The 24,594-nt window shown below is 39.0% G+C and overlaps 2 protein-coding genes across 3 annotated transcripts in view; one reads left to right on the top strand and one right to left on the bottom strand.

The window, feature by feature from the left end:
- The window catches only part of mrpl49.L (mitochondrial ribosomal protein L49 L homeolog), a 7,978-nt gene extending 7,334 nt beyond the window's left edge, over positions 1–644 (top strand). Inside the window, exon 4 of the mRNA XM_018257546.1 lies at positions 309–644. Within this exon, the coding sequence (XP_018113035.1) occupies positions 309–455 (147 nt within the window). The 3' untranslated portion in view covers positions 456–644. The remainder of the gene's footprint in view (positions 1–308) is intronic.
- On the bottom strand, positions 240–24,594 carry LOC108713868 (pre-mRNA-processing factor 39). 2 transcript variants are annotated; one of them, XM_018257544.2, is made up of 14 exons: positions 24,454–24,594; positions 21,640–21,806; positions 19,321–19,446; positions 19,117–19,235; positions 11,144–11,311; positions 10,813–10,972; positions 4,515–4,622; positions 4,233–4,397; positions 3,764–3,890; positions 3,150–3,418; positions 2,379–2,563; positions 1,910–1,981; positions 1,508–1,730; positions 240–1,422 (listed from the first exon to the last, which is right to left on the bottom strand). In XM_018257544.2, the coding sequence occupies exons 1-14, from the start codon at positions 24,491–24,493 to the stop codon at positions 1,363–1,365; spliced, it is 1,989 nt and encodes a 662-aa protein (XP_018113033.1). In that variant the 5' UTR covers positions 24,494–24,594; the 3' UTR covers positions 240–1,362. The 2 variants fall into 2 exon arrangements, with proteins under 2 accessions (XP_018113033.1, XP_018113034.1); XM_018257545.2 differs by having other exon boundaries at positions 21,640–21,803; positions 24,454–24,519.

The following is a 24,594-nucleotide window of genomic DNA, read 5'->3' as shown; positions in this document are numbered from 1 at the left end:
AATGAGAAGTGTGCTTCCAAATAATCACTGGGAAACTGAGTAAAGATGGTGGTGCAGCCCTCAAAAAAGGAGTCCGCTCAGGGTAAAAACTTTTTTTTTTAACTCATTAGCATCCCCAATTTTACTTAACCTTTACTATATATAGTGTACCCAGCACTCAGAAGGGTGTGTGGAGCAGCAGCAATGTACAGGTGCCCCAAGTGTTCAGAAATGCAACTAAACACACTTTATGGAAAATGTAAAGCGTTTTTCTTTTCTTTAATATAAAAGTCTACTTGTATGAAAACACCTTCATTTTCTTTGTGTAGGCCCTGGAACTGGAAGTGCGAAATTTTCTGACACAACTGACTGGGAAAACTCCTCCTACGCAAGTCAATGAGATTAGTGGTACAATCAGAATAAAAGGATACCATGATAAAGAACTGCAGACATGGCTAGCAGAAAAGGGATTTTGACTGAGAAGAATGTGACTATTGTTTGGGGGTTTTTTTACGGATGAGAAATCTGAAGTGCAACAAGAGTAACGCACACACCAGAAAATACTTGCTGCTGGAAGGGAACAAACCTTATGATTCTGAACATTATGAAAATAATCCATAATATCTGTACTACATTGTTTTCAGGAAATAAATTATGACACCTTTGTTTGTTTTTTGTTTTTTTTTTTTACTATGTACTCAAACAAGATTGCATTCCCCACTTAATGTTCCAAAATCGGAGAAGAAGTCATAGCTTAGATGTTAATCTAGAATCCTCCAACTTTATTGGTCCATATTAGGGATGCACCGAATCCACTATTTTGGATTCGGCCGAACCCCCGAATCCTTTGTGAAAGATTCGGCCAAATACCGAATCCTAATTTGCATATGCAAATTAGGTGTGTGAAGGGAAAAATTTACTTCCTTGTTTTGTGACAAGAAGTCACGAGATTTCCCGCCCGTCCGCCCCTAATTTGCATATGCAAATTAGCATTTGGTTCGGCCGAATCCTGCTGAAAAAGGCCGAATCCTGGATTCAGTGCATCCCTAGTCCATATCTCATCAACAGTGGGATGGTGATAACATCACAGTCACTACTGGCCGGCTGTAACTTATATACAGGACTTACATTTGTTTTCAACACAAATAATCAGACTGTGTATGTGTAATGGTGCTTTTGAAACCTTAAGGTACATGCTCAGCAAAACAGAACCTCGGCTAATAATGAAAAGGCTCCTGTACCATGCAGGAATCAATTCTCTTCCAATGATAAGAAAGCAGTTGGTGACAAGAAAGCTCAGTCTCTATCTTCTCATTACTTCCTGGCCCGGCCCATCAGTTCCCATAAAGTTGCCTCCTGCAAGGCATAAACTCATTGGTTTGTTCAATGTGGATGATAAAATCTGTTGTAATTCCATGGGGCTGGGTTATATGCAGCATAGCCCTAGAACAGAAACAGCCATTTTATATTTAGTATATGCAAGTAAAAAATATGGCATAATAAATGTTTCACTTTTACTTGGCCTCACCTGATACCAGGGTCCATAGCTGAACGGTTGTGGTGGCGGTCTGAAATGAGGTCCCATCATTGGCCTATAAGGTGGTGCTGAAACTACAGGAGAAGGAAGTGGGGTATTGTAATTGATAGGACGAGGAAGTAAAGGGTTACGGCTAACATGCACAGGGGGTGCGGATATGTGAACGACTGTTGTTTCTGTTTTGGGTTTTTTTTCTTCTGTTTCATCTTCACTCCTGCAAATAAAGAGTCAGATTGAATAAAAACGGTTCCAATCATAGTAAGTAAATAATTTCTTTATAATGATATTGAGCTTAAGGATTGAAATCATAATAGGTTTAATACTGGAATGTGAAAATATAGGCTAGACTTAAAAATAAATGAGTGGGAGTATTTTATGGGAAACTGAACTCACCCATTCTCTGCCTCCCTCTTCAGTTCTTCCTGTTGCAGTAAATTTTGATGCTCGTCATAGGCACTAAGGATACTATAGGAAAGCAAAAATTAGCTACTTTTATATAAAGCAGGCCTGTCCTTGCGTGCAGACACTACAATGCAATACAACAGAATTCATCTCAAATATTCTCACTTAGCTGCAATCATTTTATTATTACAGGACTTGCTTTAGTATTATACCCATAATAAAATGTGTATACAACAGTCTTAAATAATTACACAGAGCCACAATTTGGAGAACCATTGCCATAGACCAATAACAAGTCCTTCATTGCAGCAACAAAAGAAGAAACACCAAAAATAAGCATTGTTTTCTTTGCCAGATGTGCTTTAAAATACACTGAGCTTAGTATATACTGCATTGTATAAATTGTATTCACACTGGTTAACAAACTCAGGATCTAGTTATATAATTCCATGCTCTGCACCTGGTAATACTGGAGCCATGGTCTTCTAAGAATTCGAGACGTCTTTGCGACATAATTTTCTTGATGTCATCCGAAAGACTGCTTTTGAGCGCACGTTCCACACATAATAATACTTCTGCCTCTTCCTGTGAGGCCTCTCTGGACACCTCAAGCTCGAGCAAACAGAAGTGCAGCCGTGGATTATCCTAGGGGAGAGTTAGTTAATAAGAGCTGCAGTGGCTTCTGCTCTCGCCAAAGAACAGATTTTTGGCATAATGAGAAAATTATTATTTTTTTTTAATATATGTTCATTAGCTATTTCAAATGATTAAAAGTAATTTTAAAAGGTAACTGCACTGAAAGCAGTAGCTGTGATTTTTTTTTCTACTGCTGAATTTGGTATTTTCAGATTTACTAAGCTTGCAGTATTGTTTCAGGGATTTCGAGACATAAATGCAGACAATGTAAAAAGCCAGACAGATACTGCCTTCAGTTGCAATTTACAAATTTAAAAACCACTGAGAATTTATTTAGAATGAATGATTTTCTTTCACTATGCAGAAAACTGCTTTCAAGTGGAACTGCCATTTCTGCCTCCTTTTCACTTGAATGAGAAATGCCTGAAGCATGTATAATGCACGGAAAACATGTGACTGGGGCATTTCAGGCTGTTGTTAAGGGGAAAAAACCCAGTTATAATGCTTTCACGTGTCCAATCTCAATCAAATGAATAAGGAAGCAGAAGGGGCAATTAATGGGGTTTATTCAATTGGTTGAAAAAGGCAGACTTACTGGTTCTCTCTCCAGTGCTTCAGTTAGAACCTTTCTTGCCTTCTCTGTGTTTCCTTGAAGCTTTAGCAATAGCCTTGCCAACTTGATGGAGTAAAAGGCAGCTAGATCTGTACCCAAACTGTTCTCTACAGCTTCCTCCAAAAGACGTTCGGCCTCTTCTAAATTCCCAGTCCGCCTCTCCAGGCTCACACGTCTTAACCGAACCATGGCAAGCCCAGGCATCAAATTTTCCAGGTCACGCAATATTGAACGTGAAGTGTTCGTTTGTCCTAGAGCAAGGGGTGGCAAGTTCTCATTAAAGGAGCATGCAATTAACACACAACTTAAAAAAAAAATGTTACATTATAATGTTACGTATATATTAATATACACAGCACTAGACCGTATTGAAGACTGAGTCACAATTTCACATCAGCATATTTAGATTTTAAGAATTTAGAAATGATATATACAGGATAAAAAACAAATCTGAAGTCAGAGTATATTCATGTCAGAGTATATTCATGTCAGTGTACAGATAACGGTATCGGTGAAATGTCTTTCCTTGAATATAAAAGTATAGAATGAGAAGCTGGGGTGGGAGTAAACATAGCGAGTTAAAATCAAATACATACCATGCTTCTCCTCAAACGCCGACCAGTGTAAGCTCAGAGTAGGTTTTAAAGGCAAATGAATGCAACATGCTCGTTGCAATATACAACGGGCAGCTTCAATAGAATGAGGCTCCATATACTGGACATACTGTGTGTAGAGATAAAAGAACGTATTATTACACATTACAATTGGATTTCTTTACTACAAGACAAAATATATAACAAGGGTACTTTTCCTTAGTCTAAAAGGCTTTCTCTACAAATGTTCCTTTACAGAAAGGTGATTATGATGATTATATGTGCTGCCTGCTCCAAACTCTACCTAATTATAATCAAACCAGTGGTAAAGGAACATTGGTACATTCCAGAAAAGGAAGAATACCCAACTAGACGTAGTGAAATTCAACAGAATATTTTCTAGTTCAACTGCACAGTACAGTATAATGTTGTGTTGGATATTAATGATCTATATTATAATAATAGTACTCACAGCCAGCCAGAATTCCTCATATAATGCACAGGCCACCAGGCATCGTTCATACAATGTCACAATGCGCTCGTGGCGACCTTGAGAGATTTCAAACTCCAGGTATTTTCGCCAGTTTTGCAACTGGGTGTGATCTAATGGTGTTGCGTGAAAATACGGACGAGTGATCTAGTGAAGCAATAGCAATAATTTAAAGGTTCTGCTGATTGTAAGATCATACACACATTTAATGCTATTATCTAAAGGGTCAGTAGTAGTAATAGGGTATCGGGGAGCTCTGCTTACCGCCTCTTCATAATTCCACCGTTTCCTGACCTCTGCTTCATTAAGGAGAAATAACTGATCCCTTATCGTTAAGACTTGTGCTTTAATTTTTGACTGCAATTCGGGATCCTAACAATAAATGAAAAAAAATAAGGCACGTGGATTAGAGATCTAAACATGTAAATTATGAGCAAACCCCAAAACAATAACAAACATCAAATTTCAAAATTAGATTTGCCAGGGGCAAGTATGTACCAGCTTTGCACACAGTTTGAGAGGGATTTTAGGTTGATTTGCTCTAGGTTGGTAAATGTAAAATCAAGGAAATATATTTTGCAGAATATATATAGGTTGGACCACAAAAAAAACAATGTTCAGTGAGGGAAAACTTAAAATCAGGGGATGTAAAACTGGCTAATGTGAGCAAATGTGCCTGAAACTAATGTCCAGAAATGACTCCCAAGGTGCAAAGACAGCACACAACTTTAAAAAGTAAACAATTTCAAGCAACTTTGAAATATACATCAATTAAAAAAAACACGTAGACTTTTCATGATTTTTAAAGGGATCCTGTCATCGGAAAACATGTTTTTTTCAAAACGCATCAGTTAATAGTGCTACTCCAGCAGAATTCTGCACTGAAACCAATTTCTCAAAAGAACAAACAAATTTTTTTATATTAAATTTTGAAATCTGACATGGGGCTAGACATTTTGTCAATTTCCCAGCTGCCCCTGGTCATGTGACCTGCACTTTAGGAGAGAAATGCTTTCTGGCAGGCTGCTGTTTTTCCTTCTCAATGTAACTGAATGTGTCTCAGTGAGACATGGGTTTTAACTATTGAGTGTTGTTCTTAGATCTACCAGGCAGCTGTTATCTTGTGTTAGGGATCCGTTATCTGGTTACATTCCCATTGTTCTTTTGTTTGGCTGCTGGGGGGGAAAGGGAGGGGGTGATTTCACTCCAACTTGCAGTACAGCAGTAAAAAGTGATTGAAGTTTATCAGAGCACAAGTCACATGACTTGGGGCAGCTGGGAGCATATCTGTTTGCTTTTTTGAGAAATGGATTTCAGTGCAGAATTCTGCTGCAGCAGCACTATTAACTGATTCATTTTGAAAAAATTGTTTTTTCCCATGACAGTATGCCTTTAATGGTTTCTGACAGTTTTCTAAGTCTAGCCCCCTGCTGATCTCTCCGACTACTTTGCTGAGCTGGCTGACTACTGTTACTTTGTATCAACAGCCAACAGACTGAATCCTCCAAACCCCACAAATCCCTGCACATGTGATTTCAATAAGGAATGGAACATCCCAGTGCAATGCATTGTGGGTTATGTAGTTCCTGCATGTTGTCTGTAAGCTGTGGAGAAGTTGTTACAATTTGTAACATCAGTGTTTAGTCCCTCCTTCCCTGCCAGGATCTCAAATGATGCAGAAAGAGAATAACTGTTAAACAGCTGGATTTCAGCAAAAAAAAATGGCATTTATTCATACTTTTCGAAGAAACCGGTAACTGTGATGGGTATATTAGGAGTTTCTGTGTTATGTGGACCTCTTTATCAAATTTTGGTTTGGAACCCGGAGTTCCCCTTTAAACTGTTATTGCTTCTAAAGCATAAGAAAATGATAACTTATGCAAACAGAAGATTTCAGCTTATTTTTCCTAACAAAACAATGTCACTTTTTAATTGTTTTACTGGTTTGAAATAAAAACACCTCACAGAACATAATTTGAAAGCAGGAGTTTTTACAAGCAAAAAATAAAAATAAAAAGAGAATTGATCCCAGCGAGCGGTAACTGCAAAAGTGAGGAGAAACACGCTCTTCTCCAACAACTTTTTTGCCCTTTTGCAGTTACCCACAGCAACCAATCCACAATCAGCTTTGATCAGTTTGCAACAGGAATGATACTAAAATGAAAGTCTGATTGGTTACTATGGATTACTCCACGGAAGATAATCGTTCCAGTTTTCCTGCAGCCAAGGACCAGGACGAAAACAAGTCATTTCAACACTACCCTAATGTGACGGAAATTTAACATACATTTAGGACGGTAACCATGGTTTAAACAAATATTCAATGTTCAATAATAAACACTGGGCAAATCTGCCCCAGTCTAATAACTCACAGCAAGCAGCTTGGTCTGTCTATTGCAGGTAGAATAATGAAAGCAAAACACCAATTGGTTGCTATGGGTTAATAGACCAGGGCAACGCAAGTCCTTAAAGGTGTGGTTGACCTTTGAGTTAACTTTTAGTACGTTATGGAACAGCCAATTCGTTTTTATTTTTTGTAATTATTTGCCTTTTTCTTCTGATTCTTTCCAGCTTTCAAATGGATATCACTGATCCCATCTAAAAACAAATGCTCTGTAAGGCTACACATTTATTGTTATTGCTACTTTTTATTACTCATCTTTCTATGTAGGTCCTCGCCTATTCATATTCAAGTCTCTTATTGTTATCAGGGCATGGTTGCTAGGAGAATTTGGACCCTAGCAACCAGATTGCCGACATTGTAAACTGAAGAGCTGCTGAAAAAAAAACAAAATAACTCAAAAACCACAAATAAAAAAAATGAAAACCAATTGCAAATTGTCTCAGAATGTCACTCTCTACATCAGGGGTCCCCAACCACCGGGCCACAGACACTCCCGCACTAGGCCGCCGAGCCCAGCCCACAAAAACTAGATGCGCTGATTTGGACGCCAGCACATCCAAACTTGCTGCCGACCCCCGCCGACCCCACCCCCGGTCCCTGGGGGGGAAAAATTAAGGTTGGGGACCGCTGCTCTACATCATACTTAAAGTTAACTCAAAGCTGAACAACCCCTTTAAAGATACAGCATAATTACACTGTAAATCTTTTAACATATAGAGAGGCACATTTATCAAAGGTCGAATTTTGAATTCATGCGAGTTTTTTTTTTTAAAACTTCCCAATACTCCCATAAATTTGAAATTCGACCAGTGGAAACTAATTATAAAACTCAAATTTTTAATACTCGGGTGAATAAGATCAACCCTGAAAACTCGAATCTAATTCGAAACTCGGTTCAGGTTTTTTTTCTCCAAAAAAAACTCGAATGTCAGGAAGGCTGCAAACAACTCCCAATAGACACCCGGACATCTCCCACTGACAAACAGCAATTCGGCAGGTTTTAGGTGGCGAATAGTCAAATCTGAGTTCTTAAAGGGCCAGTGTATGATAAATCTCGAAAATCGAAATCAAATTTTTTTTAAAAACTTGAATTTGAGTGTAACATGGTACCTCAGAAGATGTAGTAGATCAGCTGAGCGACGGTGGAGAAAGTCACAAACTGATCCTGACTTCATCCACTTCAAATTCATGCTCTCCTGCTATAACCGAGCTCTATCATTAGCCAAAGAACAATACTTCTCTTATCTAATATCTACTATGTCCTCCAAACCACAGCAGCTGTTTGCCACATTTAACTCGCTCCTGTGCCCCCCTCCACCTATTAATGTTACCGCCCAAGACCTTGCTCATTTCTTTAATGAAAAAATCGATCTCATTAGGCTGAGCATACCGTCCGACAATCTCAGACCAACGTGCAGTCCACTCACATCTACTTTGCACTCCTTCACCCCTGCAACTCTAGAGGAAGTCAGCAAACTTCTAGCCAGCTCAAAACCCACCACCTGCTCCCTTGACCCCATACCCTCTCGCCTTCTCCACCCAATCTCTGATACACTCTCTCCTGCACTTACCCACCTATTCAATCTTTCACTCTCTACTGGTACCTTTCCATCATTATTCAAACAAGCACTAATCACTCCTATCCTCAAAAAACCTTCCCTTGATCCCAGCTCTCCCACTAACTATCGACCGGTCTCCCTTCTTCCATTCGCATCCAAATTACTAGAAAGGCTTGTATACAAACGCCTGATCCAGCATCTCACTCACAACTCCCTTCTCGACCCATTGCAATCTGGCTTCCGCCCATCACACTCGACTGAAACTGCACTCACCAAAGTAACCAATGATCTTCTATTGGCAAAGTCTAAAGGTCATTATTCCATTCTAATCCTTCTAGATCTCTCTGCAGCCTTTGACACAGTTGACCACACACTCCTCCTTGACATTCTACACTCAGCTGGCATTCGGGACACTGTTCTTTCATGGTTTACATCTTATCTGTCTGACCGTTCCTTTAAAGTTTCCTTCTCTAACTCTACTTCTACTACTTTCCCACTCTCTGTTGGAGTTCCTCAAGGCTCTGTTCTTGGCCCCCTGCTGTTCTCGCTCTATACAACTTCACTAGGGAAACTCATTCAGTCATTTGGACTTCAGTATCACCTTTATGCTGATGACACCCAGCTCTACTTGTCTACTCCTGATCTTTCTAATTCTGTCCTTTCCCAAGTCACAGACTGTCTCTCTGCTGTCTCCTCCTGGATGTCACAGTGCCACCTGAAACTGAACCTTTCTAAAACAGAACTCATTATATTTCCTCCAAGATCTTCCCCTGTCCCTCAGATATCACTCACCATAAACAACAACACCTTTCATTCCACCACACAGGCACGCTGCCTAGGAGTCATCTTAGACTCTCATCTGTCTTTTTCACCACACATTCAAACACTTGCAAAATCTTGCCGTATTCAACTGCGCAACATTGCTCGAATACGACCCTATCTCAGTTCAGAATCAACTAAAACACTGATTCAGTCTCTCATCTCCCGCCTTGATTACTGCAACTTACTCCTCACAGGTATTCCAACAAGTCACCTTTCACAACTCCAATCTATTCTAAACGCGGCCGCTAGACTCATTCATCTAGCTCGCCGCTCAACATCAGCTGCTCCCATATGTATGTCCCTTCACTGGCTCCCAATCTCTTCTAGAATCAAATTCAAATTACTTACACTTACATTCAAGGCCCTTAATAATGAAACCCCTCCCTATATTTCATCTCTAATCTCCAAATACACTCCTTCACGAAACCTACGCTCTGCTTCTGATCTTCGCCTCACTTCTCCTCTGATCACTTCTGCCCATTCTCGTCTACAAGACTTCTCTAGGGCTTCTGCTTTTCTCTGGAACTCTCTGCCACAAGCTGTCAGACTTTCTCCTTCCTTCCAAACTTTCAAGCGCTCCTTAAAGACCCATCTGTTTAAAGAGGCCTATTCGATGTACCTTAATTAATATGTATCAAAAATGACAGTGTTTATACAATCCTAATGTCTCAATTGTACCCTAACCTTTTAGTTTGTAAACCCTATTGTACTCTGTAATCCTTGTCTGTTATCCACCATTTATTTCCTGTTTGCTATAACTGCAGTAAAGCACTGCGTATCTTGACAGCGCTATATAAATAAATGATGATGATGATGATAACTCCCTAGTCGAATTTCAGTTTTGACTGTAAACCTGCTCCATAATGTAGATAGGATTAGAAACACTGCCACAGAGAAAACCTGCTCCATGTAAAAACAAGAATGACCATCACATGCATTGAACCTTTTCAGTTCCCTTGCGTTTACAGACAGTTAGGAACGGCCATTATGGCTGCCACAGAATACGAAATCTTAGGTAAGTAAGAAACGCTCGGGCATATACTGTGCTCTAACATCTCTGTCAATTGGCAGTGGATTTGCTTCCTACGGTTGCACTGAAAATATTTTCTGAAAACAACTCCGACCAATTCCGTACGGGGGTTTTCTCCTTTTTTATCCAAACCCTTGCTGAAAATTTTGTTTGTGAGAATAAACCCGAAAAAATGGTGGGAAAAAAAAAATCGAATCGTACACATTTTTCGGATTTTCCACCCGAAAACCACGAAATCTTTAGGAATATTGCACGAAACCTAGCGCAGATTAAAATATCTTTGTGACTTCTCTCATTGACTTATATGCAACTGGATATATGCCGGGTTTTTCCGGACACTGACTTTTTCCATCCTTGGGGTATAAAAAAAATGCAGAAAAATGTGTGTCCTTTTTCCCCACGAAAAAAATTCGGATTTTATACTAAAATAACCACGATTTTTTGGGTTTTTTTAGCAGTCATAGTTTAGTAAATAACCCCCTAAATATAATTTTTTTTTCTCTCTAAATAAAGTTCTCTGTTGTCTTGGGATGAAGAGGCAAGTAGAAGAGGTTAGAGCCCCTTAAATTCCACTACAAGAACACTCTGAAATTTAGGGTAGGCTGCAAAGGAAAGGCCAGGGTTATATAAAAAATAAATAAATAAATGTTAAAGCAAAATGAAAATCACTAAGTTCTATATAGTGATAAATTGGACATGACAAATAAGAAAAAGAATTGCAATTATGTAATGAAATTAAATACACACTGTAGCATCCTCTGGGTTCTCCTGATCATCCCCAGACGGGGAGTCTTCTGCAGCGAGTTGATCATTTTCCCCATCAGCCTTGATTTTGGAGCAGATCCACTTATATTCCTCTTGACTAAGAAGTTCATGAGGTGAATTGGTAGAGACATGTTGCGAAAATCTGAAAATTGAGGGGTGAGTAACAAGTACATATCAGAGCAATAAGTGGCATCATTAGCAGCTTATGAAAAGCAAATGATTATAAAATTAAAAAAATAAAAATAGAGGATATCGTAATTTGCTATAAAAAGGTGAAATATGGACCAGTAGTGTGAGAATTTAGATCTGATACCTTTCATGATGCTGCCTGTACAGCTGGGTGGGGATACTAAGTACTTGATCATAGACTGCTGTGGCTCTTGCGAGGTTTCCTTGCCGTGTCTCCCATTCGATATACATTTCCCAGAATTTGTCTGAGCGGAATTCCATGCCTGCAGCAGCAGCACCAGATCGGAAAGCTCTGTGAATGGGGGGGGGGGGTAAAAAAAGGAAACTTATTGTGCTGTGGACAAAACTCTTTTCCCTAAGTGAATTATTAAAGCAGACTAATTAATTGCATATCATCCCAATTAATTGCAAAGACCGTTTAATGTAACAAGAGACTCACCTTTATTTATAAGAAAAGAGGAAAGGCTTGAGTATACACGCATAATATCAATAATGCTTCAACTAAGTACTCTACAGAAATACCCAGAAAATGTCAATGTGTACTTACATAAGTGATAATTATCCTCAAATATCAACTACCCTATTGATCAACGACGTAGTGGAAATAGAAAGAGGCAAATTAAACATAACAAAAACATACTATTGTAAGATTACTTTTTATCCTAAATATATACACTCACACAATGTGTAGCCCTTTGTGGGTTTGCTTGCACAGGGGAAGAAGATACCTCATGTACAGGTCACAAGCAGTGGTATTTGGGGACTGTGCTCCAGTGTGGAAACAGAAAACACAGAGGGACAGAAATCCTGAGTTCATCTGGAGTCTTTAGCCAGAATAAAGTGAGCCTCCATCCTCGGATTTCTTCACCCAGTGACTGGTGTCCACTTTCCTTCAAGCAACATATGAGATTTGTCGCCAGTTTTCTGGAACCGGATGGTTTGGGATTCCAGTCCCAACCCCCTACTGCAGTTAGAGAAGATGCTGCACATTCTTTGCTTTCTCTTTAGTCCTTTATTTAACTGAATTATGGAATATAATCTAACAGGCACCAAGTATTTCGAGTTTCCTACTAAATGAGTGAGAGGCAACATTTTTCTTAAAAGGATTCTGTCATGATTTTTAAGATGTAGTTTTTATTTCTAAATTACACTGTTTACACTGCAAATAATTCACTCTACCATATAACATTTCATTGCTGAACCAACAAGTGTATTTTTTTTTTTAGTTGTAATATTGGTGTGTAGGCAGCCATTTCAGGTCATTTTGCCTGGTCATGTGCTTTCAGAAAAAGCAAGCACTTTAGGATGGAACTGCTTTCTGGCAGGCTGTTTCTCCTACTGAATGTAACAATGTGTCACGGTGGGACCTGGATTTTACTATTGAGTGTTGTTCTTATATCTACCAGGCAGCTGCTATCTGGTTACCTTCCCATTGTTCTGTTGTTAGGCTGCTGGGGAGGGAAAGGGAGGGGGATGATATCACTTCAACTTGCTGTACAGCAGTAAAGAGTCACTGAAGTTTATAAGAGCATAGTTAAGGTGGCCATACACGGGCAGATAAAGCTGCAGATATCGGTCGTTTAGACCAATTTGATAGCTTATCTGCCCATGTAGGGGAGCTTCCGACGGGTCCTCCCGATCGATATTGTACATGATTTTAACCCGTCAGAACACCCTTGGCATATCATAATCCGATCGTTCAACCATATGGCCAAACGTTCAGATTACCCTCCAATATAGCCATGCCGTTAGTGGCATATCGGAAAAAGAGCCGCTCGTTTGGCGATGTCGCCAAACGAGCGGATCTTTGAGTCTATGGCCAGCTTTACATGACTGGGGCAGCTGGGAAACTGGTAATATGTCTAGCCCCATGTCAGATTTCAGAATTAAATATAAAAAAATCTGTTTGCTCTTTTGAGAAATGGATTTCAGTGCAGAAGTCTGCTGGAGGAGCACTTATTAACTGATGCGTTTAGAAAAGAAAACATTTTTTTCCCATGACAGTACCCATTTAACATAATCTACTAAGGTTTTTATGTACAGTGCTCCTTTTGGTATGTAATGTCTATTATAACCAATCAGGAAGGTTCACGGATGTTCATATGCAAAGCACAGAGACGGATATTTTTAATTCAGCATGCAGAGCAGAGTGCAGCTTCTTAAATGAAAATGAAGAAGCATGCACTTGCTCCAGCATATGTGTCCTGCCTGTGGTATTGTAAATGACCCCTCTATTTTATAGTCCACTGAACTGTCCAATCACAATTAGGGGTATTTACAATACCCCAGAATGCAAAGTGCTAGAGCGCCAAGGGAAGCAAGTGCGCGCTCCTTAGTGCTCACTTCCCCCTTACTAAAGCCCCCAAATGCAGCATTTTTTACACTTTGCACATTGCGTGATGACGGACCTCACTGCGTGGTGTTATGCCCTCAATTAGACTGACTACTAAGTTCTAAGCATCAACACAAGGGGCCAAAATGAGTATTAATCTTCATAACAGTTGATCAGCATAATCCTTTTAATTTCGCAAAGTGCTTTTTACTGCCCTTTATTTAAGTAATTAGTAAACAATAGTTGTCTAAGTAAGTGCACACATATGCACAGGGGAGTCACAATTCAGTTCAGTGACATTTCAATATTAAGGAGTCAGTCATTGTAGCATTTTCGAAGAAAGCAGCCGCCAATGCTTTAAAGGAGAAGGAAAGGCTAAAATTAAGTAAGCTTTGTCAGAAAGGTCTATATTAATACACTAGTAAACCCTCATAGTAAACCCGCAGCAGTAATGCTGCTCTTAGTCCTCTTTCAAAAGAAACACAGCATTTCTTTCCTTCTATTGTGTAAACATGGACTTCTGTATCAGACTTCCTGTTTTCAGCTTAAACATCCAGGCTAGGGCTTGAGCATGCTCAGTTTGCTCCTTTCTCCCTCTACCCCTCCCTGCTTTAATCTGAGCCCAGAGCTATGAGCGAGCAGGGAGAGTCTCGGGCAGGAAGTGATGTCACACCAAGCTATTACGGCAGCTGTTATCCTAAAAAAACAGAGATCTTCCAGAGCCGTTTACTCAGGTATGGTAAAGCATTCGGCAGAATAAATATAGTGTTATAGCTTGCACTACTGTGGCTAATCTATTGGCAATAAACTGCTTCATTAGCTTTTCTTCTTCTCCTTTAAAGGGGTTGTTCACCCTTAAATAAACTTTTAGTATGATGTAGAGAGTGATATTCTGAGACAATTTGCAATTGGTTTTCATTTATTATTATTTGTGGGTTTTGAGTTATTTAGCTTTTTGTTCAGCTGCTCTCAAGTTTGCAATATAAGCAATCTGGTTGCTAGGGTCCAAAATACCCTAACAGCCATGCATTGATTTGAATATGAGAAGGACTGAATAGAAAGAGGAGGAATAAAAACTAGCAATAAAAATAGCAGCCTTACAGAGCATTTCTTTTTATATGGGGTCAGTGACCCCCATTCGAAAGTTAGAAAGAGTTAGAATAAGATGGCAAATAATTAAATAATTATAAATAAAATAAATAATAAAGGCCAATTGAAAAGTTGCTTAGAATTAGCCATTCTATAACATACTAAAAGTTAACCTAAAGGTGAACTACCCCTTTAAGTAACAAGGCAGCCTAAGAGCCCATATGGCAGAAAGTGACTGAGAACTAAAAGTGCAATTGGTTTGACTTCATATAGAAATCACCTGTACAAAATACACACGTTGTGCTTGTTCAACCTAGCTGGGCTGCAGACACTTGCATGGATGGCATCTGTGTGACTGGGTTGATTCCTTCTTATGCGACTTTCTTTTACATTGTTATGGGTCTGGCTACTGTAACTATACACTATATATTTTACTCTGCGAATTCAAATGCATGCACCACAGAAAGTTACAAGACCAGAAAAATGAAAAAGCATTCATTTCCATCAACATACAATCGTTTTCTGTTGAATATGTTTTCTTTAACTCTGAATTGCAGATTTTTATTGAGCGCCCCACCCATTCAGGTTTAGAACCTTGTTTTTAACTGATTATTACATTTGCAAATGATTGTAATAATCAAAATACAGGTATGGGATCTCTCGTCCTGAGTGCTTGAGAAATGGGGCTTTCCAGATAACAGATCTTTATGCCTTGAGTCTACTAGAAAATCATTAAATAAACCCAATAGGCTGGTTTTGCTTCCAATAAGGATTAATTATATCTTAGTTGGGATCAAGTACAAGCTACTGTTTTATTATTACAGAGACAAAGGAAATCATTTTAACAAAATTTGGATTATTTAGATAAAATGGTGTCTATGGGAGATGGCTTTCCTGTAATTTGGATAACAGGTTTCCAGATAATGGATCCCATGCCTGTACTGCAACATAAGGAAAGCTAACAAGGGCCCGCACTGTATGAATTGCACAAAAGTTTACAACAGGCCTCAGAAGGTGAACTATTTTGTTGAGGGTATAGTGTAATGGTAACTCTGCATTGCTTAATTCATTTCCCAGGTTGTTTTTTCTACGCTGACTTTGTGCACTTATTTTAGGGTAATTAAAGTAAAATGCAATGTCATGTCTCCAGGGTCGAAAATTCCTTAGAAAAACTGGAGATGGCAGAATGCACGCACACATTCTTGCAATATTTTTGTACAAATGGCAACTCTTTTGCTACTTCCTTAAAACTTACATTTACAGGATGAAGGAACCACAAACATTGCAAAGTCCTTGAGGTATTTGTACTTGCTACGTTAAACAGTTCCAATGCAATTCTGTGTAACGGATATTTCGGGCTAAACCCAGCACAGACCACAGAAACATCAATTTGAGATTGGTGCCTCTTCCATTGACTTATACAGGACCTCGACAGGTATGAGATGGTGGAAAAATACAAATTTTGAGATTTTCACAACTCGACCTTTAAAGGAAAACCTTTAAAGGAAAACTATACCCCCAAAACGAATGCTTGAGCAACAGAGTTTATATCAAATTAAGTGACATATTAAAGAATCTTATCAAACTGGAATATATATTTTAGGGATGGACCGAATCCAGGATTCGGTTCGGAATTCGGCCTTTTTCAGCAGGATTCGGATTCGGCCGAATCCTTCTGCCCGGCCGAACCGAATCCTAATTTGCATATGCAAATTAGGGGTGGGGAGGGAAATTGCGTTACTTTTTGTCAGAAAACAAGGCAAACAAGTAAAAAACCTTTTCCCCGGATTTGGTTTGGTATTCGGCCGAATCTTTCACAAAGGATTCGGGGGTTTGGCCAAATCCAAAAAGATTCGGTGCATCCCTAATATATTTAAGTAAATATTGCCCTTTTACATCTCTTGCCTTGAACCACCATTTAGTGAGGGTCTCTGTGCTGCCTCAGAGATCACCTGACCAGAAATACTACAACTCTAACTGTAACAGGAAGAAGTGTGGAAGCAAAAGACAGAGCTCTGTCTGTTAATTGGCTCATGGTGATCCCAGGGGGCTGCCCTTATTTTTTAAAATGACAATTTTCTATTTAGGATTACCCAATGACACATACTACTAAAAAAGTATATTATTAGGAAAATGGTTTATTTATATGAAGCAGGGTTTTACTTATGAGCTGTTTTTTTAAATATCTTTTTATAGAGACCTACATTGTTTGAGGGGTATAGTTTTCCTTTAATAAATAATGCCTACTACAGGGAAGCTTTTCCTCCCTAGAATGGTTATATTTGACCCTCTATGCACCATAAGCTCCCAAACTATGAGGGAGACTCTATGGTCAATATATTATGTTCTCTAGGAAAGGGTGTATTTACTTGTATTTAACTGCTCCGGTCTGGGGGGTTCCAGCGAGAACCAAGGAGTGATCGCTACCTTCTTCAGTTGAAAAAAGTAATATAACAGTGCAATGGAAGTGATTTGTCATGCTTTTCTGTACAAGGAATTGAAAAAGTGAGATTGGGAGGTAGAGGACCAGATCTGGCAGGGCTTTTAGCAAAAAGAGAATTATTTTGGATTTTTTATTTACATACTCGTTTGCCACTTGGCTTAAACTACGAATTTGATGTAACATGCTTTACTTAACTTATAATGTGAGGTGATTAATCTATAATGGGGCAGTAACAGGGTGATATAGGGCAATTAAAATTAAAATAACGTGATATGTGTTATTGGGAAGAAAACCTGACCAAGATTGTGTGGTAGTGACCACTATATATAATTGTTTCAGTCAGGTACCTTTATATATGTATTTTAAAGAGATTTTGATGTATTTCATTGTGCTAAATGTATAGCATATAGGCATAAAAAATAATGATAACATGACCTAATTGAGGAATGTGTGTAATGTTGCTTAAAGAGTAGACGTGAGGTGGCAACACGTGGTTGGTTTTAAATATTTGGGGAGGGATCTCCTGGGGTATAAATCTTGTGACCAAATGGAACAACAGTAATGTCTATGAATAAGTACAAAATGCGTAAGGCGAAACATCAAATGGTCTGTATGCCTACTTTTGAATATTTATGCTAAATAAAGAATCATTTTTTAACTTTGAGAGAATGTTTTGGAATATAATTTTGGACTTGTTGTGCATTTAAACTCTAAGTTGTTAACTACACAAGTTGTTAACTACATAAGGTACATAATGAGAGACAGAATGCACATGCAGTCAGTGAAACATTTATAGAAGCTAGAGAAAGCAGAGCAATATAGTATACATTCACCTACTAATATTTCCTATAGACGGGTAAAAAGGGAACAAAAATGTATTTTTAAAAGCTGCTGGAACCTCTTTATTATTATTTCTTTGAACCTATTTATTCTTTCACTGAAAAGGTGTTTGTAGTGTTTGCCCAGTACTTGCAGCAAATGATTAAACACTAAAGGCATTTTCAGAACACAGTTCTTATTAAAGGTGCATTAGAATGAATCATATGTTAAATTCACTCAGGGCACTTCTCTTAAAGGACATGTAACCCCCCCTCCCCACAAAAATGTAATCCGTGAACAGTCTCTTTGAAATGTTTAGATAACTGCCACTCTGATTTACAGTAAGGCTGCAGCATCCTATCACTTAGAATTCCTTCTCCTCCTCTAACCCACGCTCCCCCTCCCTCAGGAATTTATTTTGGCTGTTGGCTAATGAGCATGCTGAGTTCTTCTCCGCTCATATTACTTAACACACCCTCCAGTCTAACAGCCAATGAAGAGACAGCACTGCTGCTTCCCATTTTTTCTCCTAGCCACCTCTCCTGAGTTCAGCTTAAGCATTACACTGCTCAACCCCAGCAGAGGTTTTTATCAAAGTATGTTTTGCCTGTGTAAACCTACATTCTCCTGTTTGCAGAATGTCAATGTTACTGATGATGATGATGTCAGAGGGAAAATGGATGCCGGGTGAAAGCTATTTTTTAGGAAAATGTGATGGTGCTGGCAAATGGAGGGGGTATATGCAGTACAAATGATGTGGCTTGGGTGGGGAAGATTTACCCAACTTATTTACATGGTAGGAAAATGTAGGCTTTACATGTCTTTTAAAATGTCTGCAATTTACATTATTGTTTTTTAGTGGTTTCTGAGCCATTTGCCAGATATTCGGCCATATTTTTTCTTGTCCAGTGATCCCATGCGACTGCCCTACAGGCTTGCACGCAAAGTAAAGTCAAGTTAAATTATTGATTTCACTCTACTGTGTATGCTTTCAGCCCAGGGGGGATGACATAAGGGGACACGTGACAAAGTGGTAGCACAGCACTCAGCAGAATAGCACCTGTGGTCTGAAATTAGCAATTATGGTCACTGGGGTTGCCTAACAAACTGGCACCTCCCCCCCAGCAATGAATACTTTTCTTGCCCTTTAAAGGTTAACTACCCCTTTAAGGAAGCAAGCATAATACAACGTGAAATTGCAACAGCAATTGCCCATCTCTGCAATTCCAGTTTAACCCCCTAAAATTCTAAATAAATTAATCACCAACGGTGTATAAACACTACGCCTGTAGAAATAATGAAACCCAACTTGTTTTTATAGCAGGAAACAAAATAAATGATTTTTTTGTTCAATGGCTACCTGCCATTGACATACACTTACAAAGCCAAGCACAAACTAAAGTTACTCTCTCACCCTTGCAGTTTCTCAGTGGTTTCCGGCAGTGTTGTATCCAAGCTGTTATTGAGAAATGCTATGTAGTTTATCCACAAATCCAAACTAAGTGGAATAGACTGCAGTGCCCGGCTGTAGACCTATACACAAAACAGAATGATGAAATTATATTGTATCAAGGACAAACGTATATCTATTTTCTGTGCCATGCCATACAAAATGTACCTCCTCAGTCTCAGTTGTATTATGGAACTGAAGTTCTAGGTCAGCATATTTCTTCCAGTACCCATAACAATATGGAAACCGTGTGAGAAAAGCATCATAGACTTTTCTGCCTGCTGCAAGGTTATTCTACGGAGAAAAAAAAATAGCTATAAATAGTTATGGGAATAGGAAAAAATGACTGCACATGCAAAGGAACAGTGGAAAAAGCTGTTGATCGAAGAAAACGTAACAGATTAATTTTTGGAACGCCAAAGATAAAGGTGCTAAAAAAAATAAAGCCAGAAGTTGACAAAACACACGCAACCATACTACACTAGAAAAAGTTGCCAGGGATGTTTCCACCTGTGAACACAAAGTAACTCTTTAAAGGGGTGGTTCACCTCCAAACAACTAGTTGTTTTCCAATAGATCACCAGAAATAACGACTTTTTCCAATTACTTTCTATTTTCTATGTGCCACTGTTTTCCTAATATTTAAAGGTGTTGTTCACCTTTGAGATAACTTTTAGTATGATTGTAGAGAGTGATATTCTGAGATAATTTGCAATTTGTTTTCATTTTTTATTATTGAAGGTTTTTGAGTTATTTAGCTTTTTATTCAGCAGCTCTTCAATTTACATTTTAAGCATTCTGGTAACTAGGGACCAAATTACCCTAGCAACCATGCACTGATTTGAATAAGAGACTGGAATATGAATAGGAGAGAGACTGAATAGAAGGATCAGTAATAAAAAAATAGCAATAACAATACATTTGTAGCCTTACAGAGCATTTGTTTGTTTTTTTTAGAAGGGGACAGCGGCGCCCATTTGAAAGCTGCAAAGAATCAGAAGAAAGACATAAATACAAAAAATAAATAATGAAAACCAATTGAAAAGTTGCTTAGAATTGGCCGTTCTAAAACATAATACAGGTTACCTTAAAGGTGAAACACCCCTTTAAGTACAAAGTGTCTTTTTTTCAGCAGCTCTGGGAGGGGGGTTGCTGACCCTTTAAACTGTTCCAAATTTAGTTGATACATTTCTTATCTTTGTCCTTGCTGAGCAGAATCTCTGGGTTTCATTACAAGCAGCTTTTGGAATGGATACAATAGTTGCCAATACTCCAGAGATGCTGCTGAGAAATGTATCAACTAAATGTTGCAAAATTGTAACAGTTTAGAATCTGCACCTGAATTACTGAGCTGCCAGACTCAAACACCAGAGACAGGAACGTAATGGAAAGTAATTGAAAAAAAAAAAAAGTCTTTATTTCTGGGGAACAATTTTAAAAACAACTGAACTGAAAAAAGTGTTTGGAAGGTGAACAACCCCTTTAAAGGGATTGTTCACCTTCCAATTAACTTTTAAGAGTGATACTCTGAGATAACTTGAAAGGGATAAATGTATTATTATTTGTGGTTATGAATTATTTAACTATTTTTTTCGCAGCTCTCCGGTTTGCAATTTCAATAGCATTATATTCTAGGAGCCAGGCAGTGGTTTAAATAAGACACTGGAATATAAATAAAGAGATGGTCTGAATAAAAAGAAAAGCAATAAAAAGTAGCAATAACAATAAAATTGGAGCCTCACAGGGCAATAGGTGTTGGGCTGCAGGGATCATTTGAAAGATAGAAATACAATGTAATTCAAAAAATATAAACAATGAAGAGCAGCTTAAAGGTTTCTAAGAATTGCCCACTAAAAATGAACTTAAAGGTGAAATTGCCCCTTTAAATCTCAAAAAATAATGACAGAATATATGTGTCTAAGCTTTATTAGAAGTTAATTTTATTTGATCTCAACACCACACGAAATAAGGGATAAGAATGTGCTCATTAACCCTTCCTGTGCAATTGGGCACAACACAAAGAGAGACTTCCCTGTTCCCAACAAACATTGAATGGGCACTTCAGTGTCAGTGCTGTAGTTTGCATGATCAGTTGCGTTGAAAATGTTAAACAGTTGTAACAATTGGCAAATTTTCATTTGGAAAAATGAAAGCACTAACAGCTCTGGGTACAATAGGTAGGGATGCACCAAATCTAGGATTCGGTTCGGTATTCGGCCAGGATTTGGCTTTTTCACCAGGACTTGGATTTGGCCAAATCGAATCCAAATCCTTAAAATCATGTGACTTTTTGTCACCAAACAAGGAAGTAAAAAATTCTGTCCACTTCCTAGGGTTTGGATTCGGTTCGGTTTCTGTATTCGGCTGAATCTTTCACCAAGGATTCGGGGGTTCGGCCGAATCTAAAATAGTGGATTTGGTGCATCCCTAATAATAGGACTCTGGTGAATCAGTGAGATGTGCAGCTATATGAAAAATCAGGCTTACCGCTGTCTCAACATACTCCAACACTTTTGTCCAGCCGTTGAAGTTGTATGGGTTCTCCGTGGCTTCTTGCCAAAGGACTTTAAACTCAGGCGCCAGTTCTGGCTCTTTTGGAACAATGGGTTCACCCTCATCATCACTCTCCTCAGTGGTAAAGGGAATTTCAGCTTCTGAAGAAAAGGGCAGCAGGGGGTGAGTAAATGGGATATTGTTATACACCAAAAAAAAAAATCAAAACTGGGTGGAGTGGTTTCCTATGCACGTCCATATATATCAAGTGTGCACCAATATAACCAGACTCTAATTCAGCCTAATCCTTGTGCTTGGCTGAACTGAATCTGAATTTGCATATGCAATGTAGGGCCGGAAAGGGAAATTGATTAACTTTTTGTCACAAAACAAGTAAGTAAAACAAATTTTTTTTTCCCACTTTTTCCCTTCCCATCCATAATTTGCAAATGCATCGGTCTAAAGGATCGATAAAGGATTGCAGCTTTAATCTGCCCGTGTATGGCCACCCTAAGCTCCTATGAAGTACAGCAGTGAGATCAAGTGAAGACAGTTGTCAATGTCACAGAGCCCCAGTGTTCATTTGATATACTATGTAGGGCTTCTGGCAACACAGGTCCGGACTGGGGTTCAAATAGGCTCTGGCATTTCCAGTACACAGAGGCCCAAACAGCCCCCCCCCCACCCTAATAAATACAGACTGCCTATGACAATCTACACACTGCTATCTGAGCATCCAACCCAAGATGATGCAGCTATTTCATCACCTACAGCATGTGTACCACATCAGTTTTCTTTTGTGAACAGGGCAGTGGGCTTTTAGGTAAGAACATGGGCATAGCAGGAGTCATACTTGAATGGAATGCCCAACACTACCATGTAACAAAAAAAAAAAAAAAAAAAAAAAGCTCACCTGGCAGCAGAATGCAAAATGAGGTCTGGAAAATCCCCTTAGCTACAACACTGGCAGCAGTTTGAAATTTCCCTGCATTTCCACAGGCCAGGTCAGTTAAATAATGGCCAAAGAGGATTTTGGGTAATACCAATTGTTTGTTCTTAAAGGAGTGGTTCATCTTTGCAGTAAATTGGAGTATGTTATAGAATGTATCCTAGTCACTTTGCAATTGGTCTTCATATTTAGTATTTTATGGTTTTTGAGTTATCTGCCTTTTGCTTCTAAAGCTGAAACTACACTAGAAGTCTTCTTGAGATCCGATACGCTGAGAGAAATCGCATGCGAGGAGATGGATTCAGCGAATATAAGTTAAGTAATAGAAATGTCAGACCTTGTCGATGTGTGCATCCGACACAACACCCAGATACGAATGCTGCACACTGCATCTTCATCCGACAGTCGTTTCGGATGACAATGTCTGACATTTCTATTACTTACCTTATATTCGCTGCATCCATCTCCTCGCATGCACTTCCTCTCAGCCCGTCGGATCTCAAGAAGAAACATCATGTAGTTCCAGTCTTACTCTTTCCAGTTTTCAAACGGGGGTCACCGACCCCATCTAAAAACAATGCTCTTTAAGGCTACACGTGTATTGTTATTGCTACTTTGTTTTCCCCATCTTTCTATTCAGGCCCTCTCCTATTCATGTCCAAGGTAACGGGTTAGCGGTGGTCTGTACAGCTGAAAAGGAATTGAATGTTCTGCTTCCAAATAAGTTGCTCTGGGCCAACTACTCCACTATGCCTGTAAATCAAAATAATAAAGGAAGGAGAACTCCAGCAGAATCTCTGCAAAACGTTTATTCCAGCTTGTGGTTACACGTCATGTTTCGGGTAGATACCCTTTATCAAGTGTCTGTATACATACTTATTATATTCAAGTCTCTTTTTTTTAAATCAGTGCATAGTTGCTAGGGCAATGTGGATCCACCACAAACCAATTGTAAATTGTCTCAGAATATCACTCCCTACATCATACTAAAACAGGGGTGTCCAACCTGCGGCCCGCCAGGATGGCTATGAATGCGGCCTAGCTTGAAACGCTCAGTTCATAATAATAACATCATAATAATGTAACAATAAGTCTATTTAATATCCAGGTGTCCCATATTACAGTGTATAGCTCCATCTGGTTATCCAACTAGTATTGTAGTTCTTTTCTGTGTATTTTCTTTACTTTTACTAATCAAATGTGTTTGTGTATTTCATGTGTGGCCCCAGACAATTTTTCTTTTTCAAATGTGGCCCAAGGAAGCCAAAAGGTTGGACACCCCTGTACTAAATGGTAATTTAAAGGTGAACAACCCCTTTAAAGGGGTCTGTAGTGACTGCTGCCATAGTAACCTGCTAGTTATGTGGCGAACACTATAGAGCCTACAATGTTTGAAACCTGAAGACACTGCTGGGGGCTCATTCACTAAAAGTGGGGGGCAGCTGACAGAACAAAGTGCTGATTGGTTGAGCTTGGCACAGCTCCCTGAACAAAATTTACATCAAGTCTTATGAGTTGCAACGAATGACTGAAAAAGAAGGGTGTAAAGAACTAGAGACAATGCTTTAGCAAAACGTGTGTCTAAGATTTCAATTGAAACCAAAATGTCTCCTGTTAGTGGTTTTAGTTGTAGATTTTCTGATTGGGACACCCGAGCTATCAGGCCTCAATAATGTCCTCGCCACAACAATATATCACTAGGCTCAGGCTCTTAGAATATACATATAAGACCGACCATGATGGCTACAATTTTTAGTCAGCACAAGAAACCCCTGTATTTCAGCAGTGGTTAAAGGAGAACGCGGCCAGGCGCATCGCTGACTGCCCACACAACAATGAACAATAATAAACTGCATTACCTGCACATACAGCTTTCGGCAACCTCCAGTCAGTCGCCATCTTGCCTAAGTGACGTCAGACAAGGCAGGCGCTTCAAGCAATTCCGCCGCTCTTGCCTCTGGCGAATCGATAAGAAGTGTTGCGGTGCCGCTTACAATGAT

This window comes from Xenopus laevis, chromosome 4L (genome assembly GCF_017654675.1).
Source record: "Xenopus laevis strain J_2021 chromosome 4L, Xenopus_laevis_v10.1, whole genome shotgun sequence".
NCBI lineage: Eukaryota > Metazoa > Chordata > Amphibia > Anura > Pipidae > Xenopus > Xenopus laevis.
Note: the sequence above shows the minus strand (reverse complement) of the source record. Positions and strands in the feature narration are given on the sequence as shown.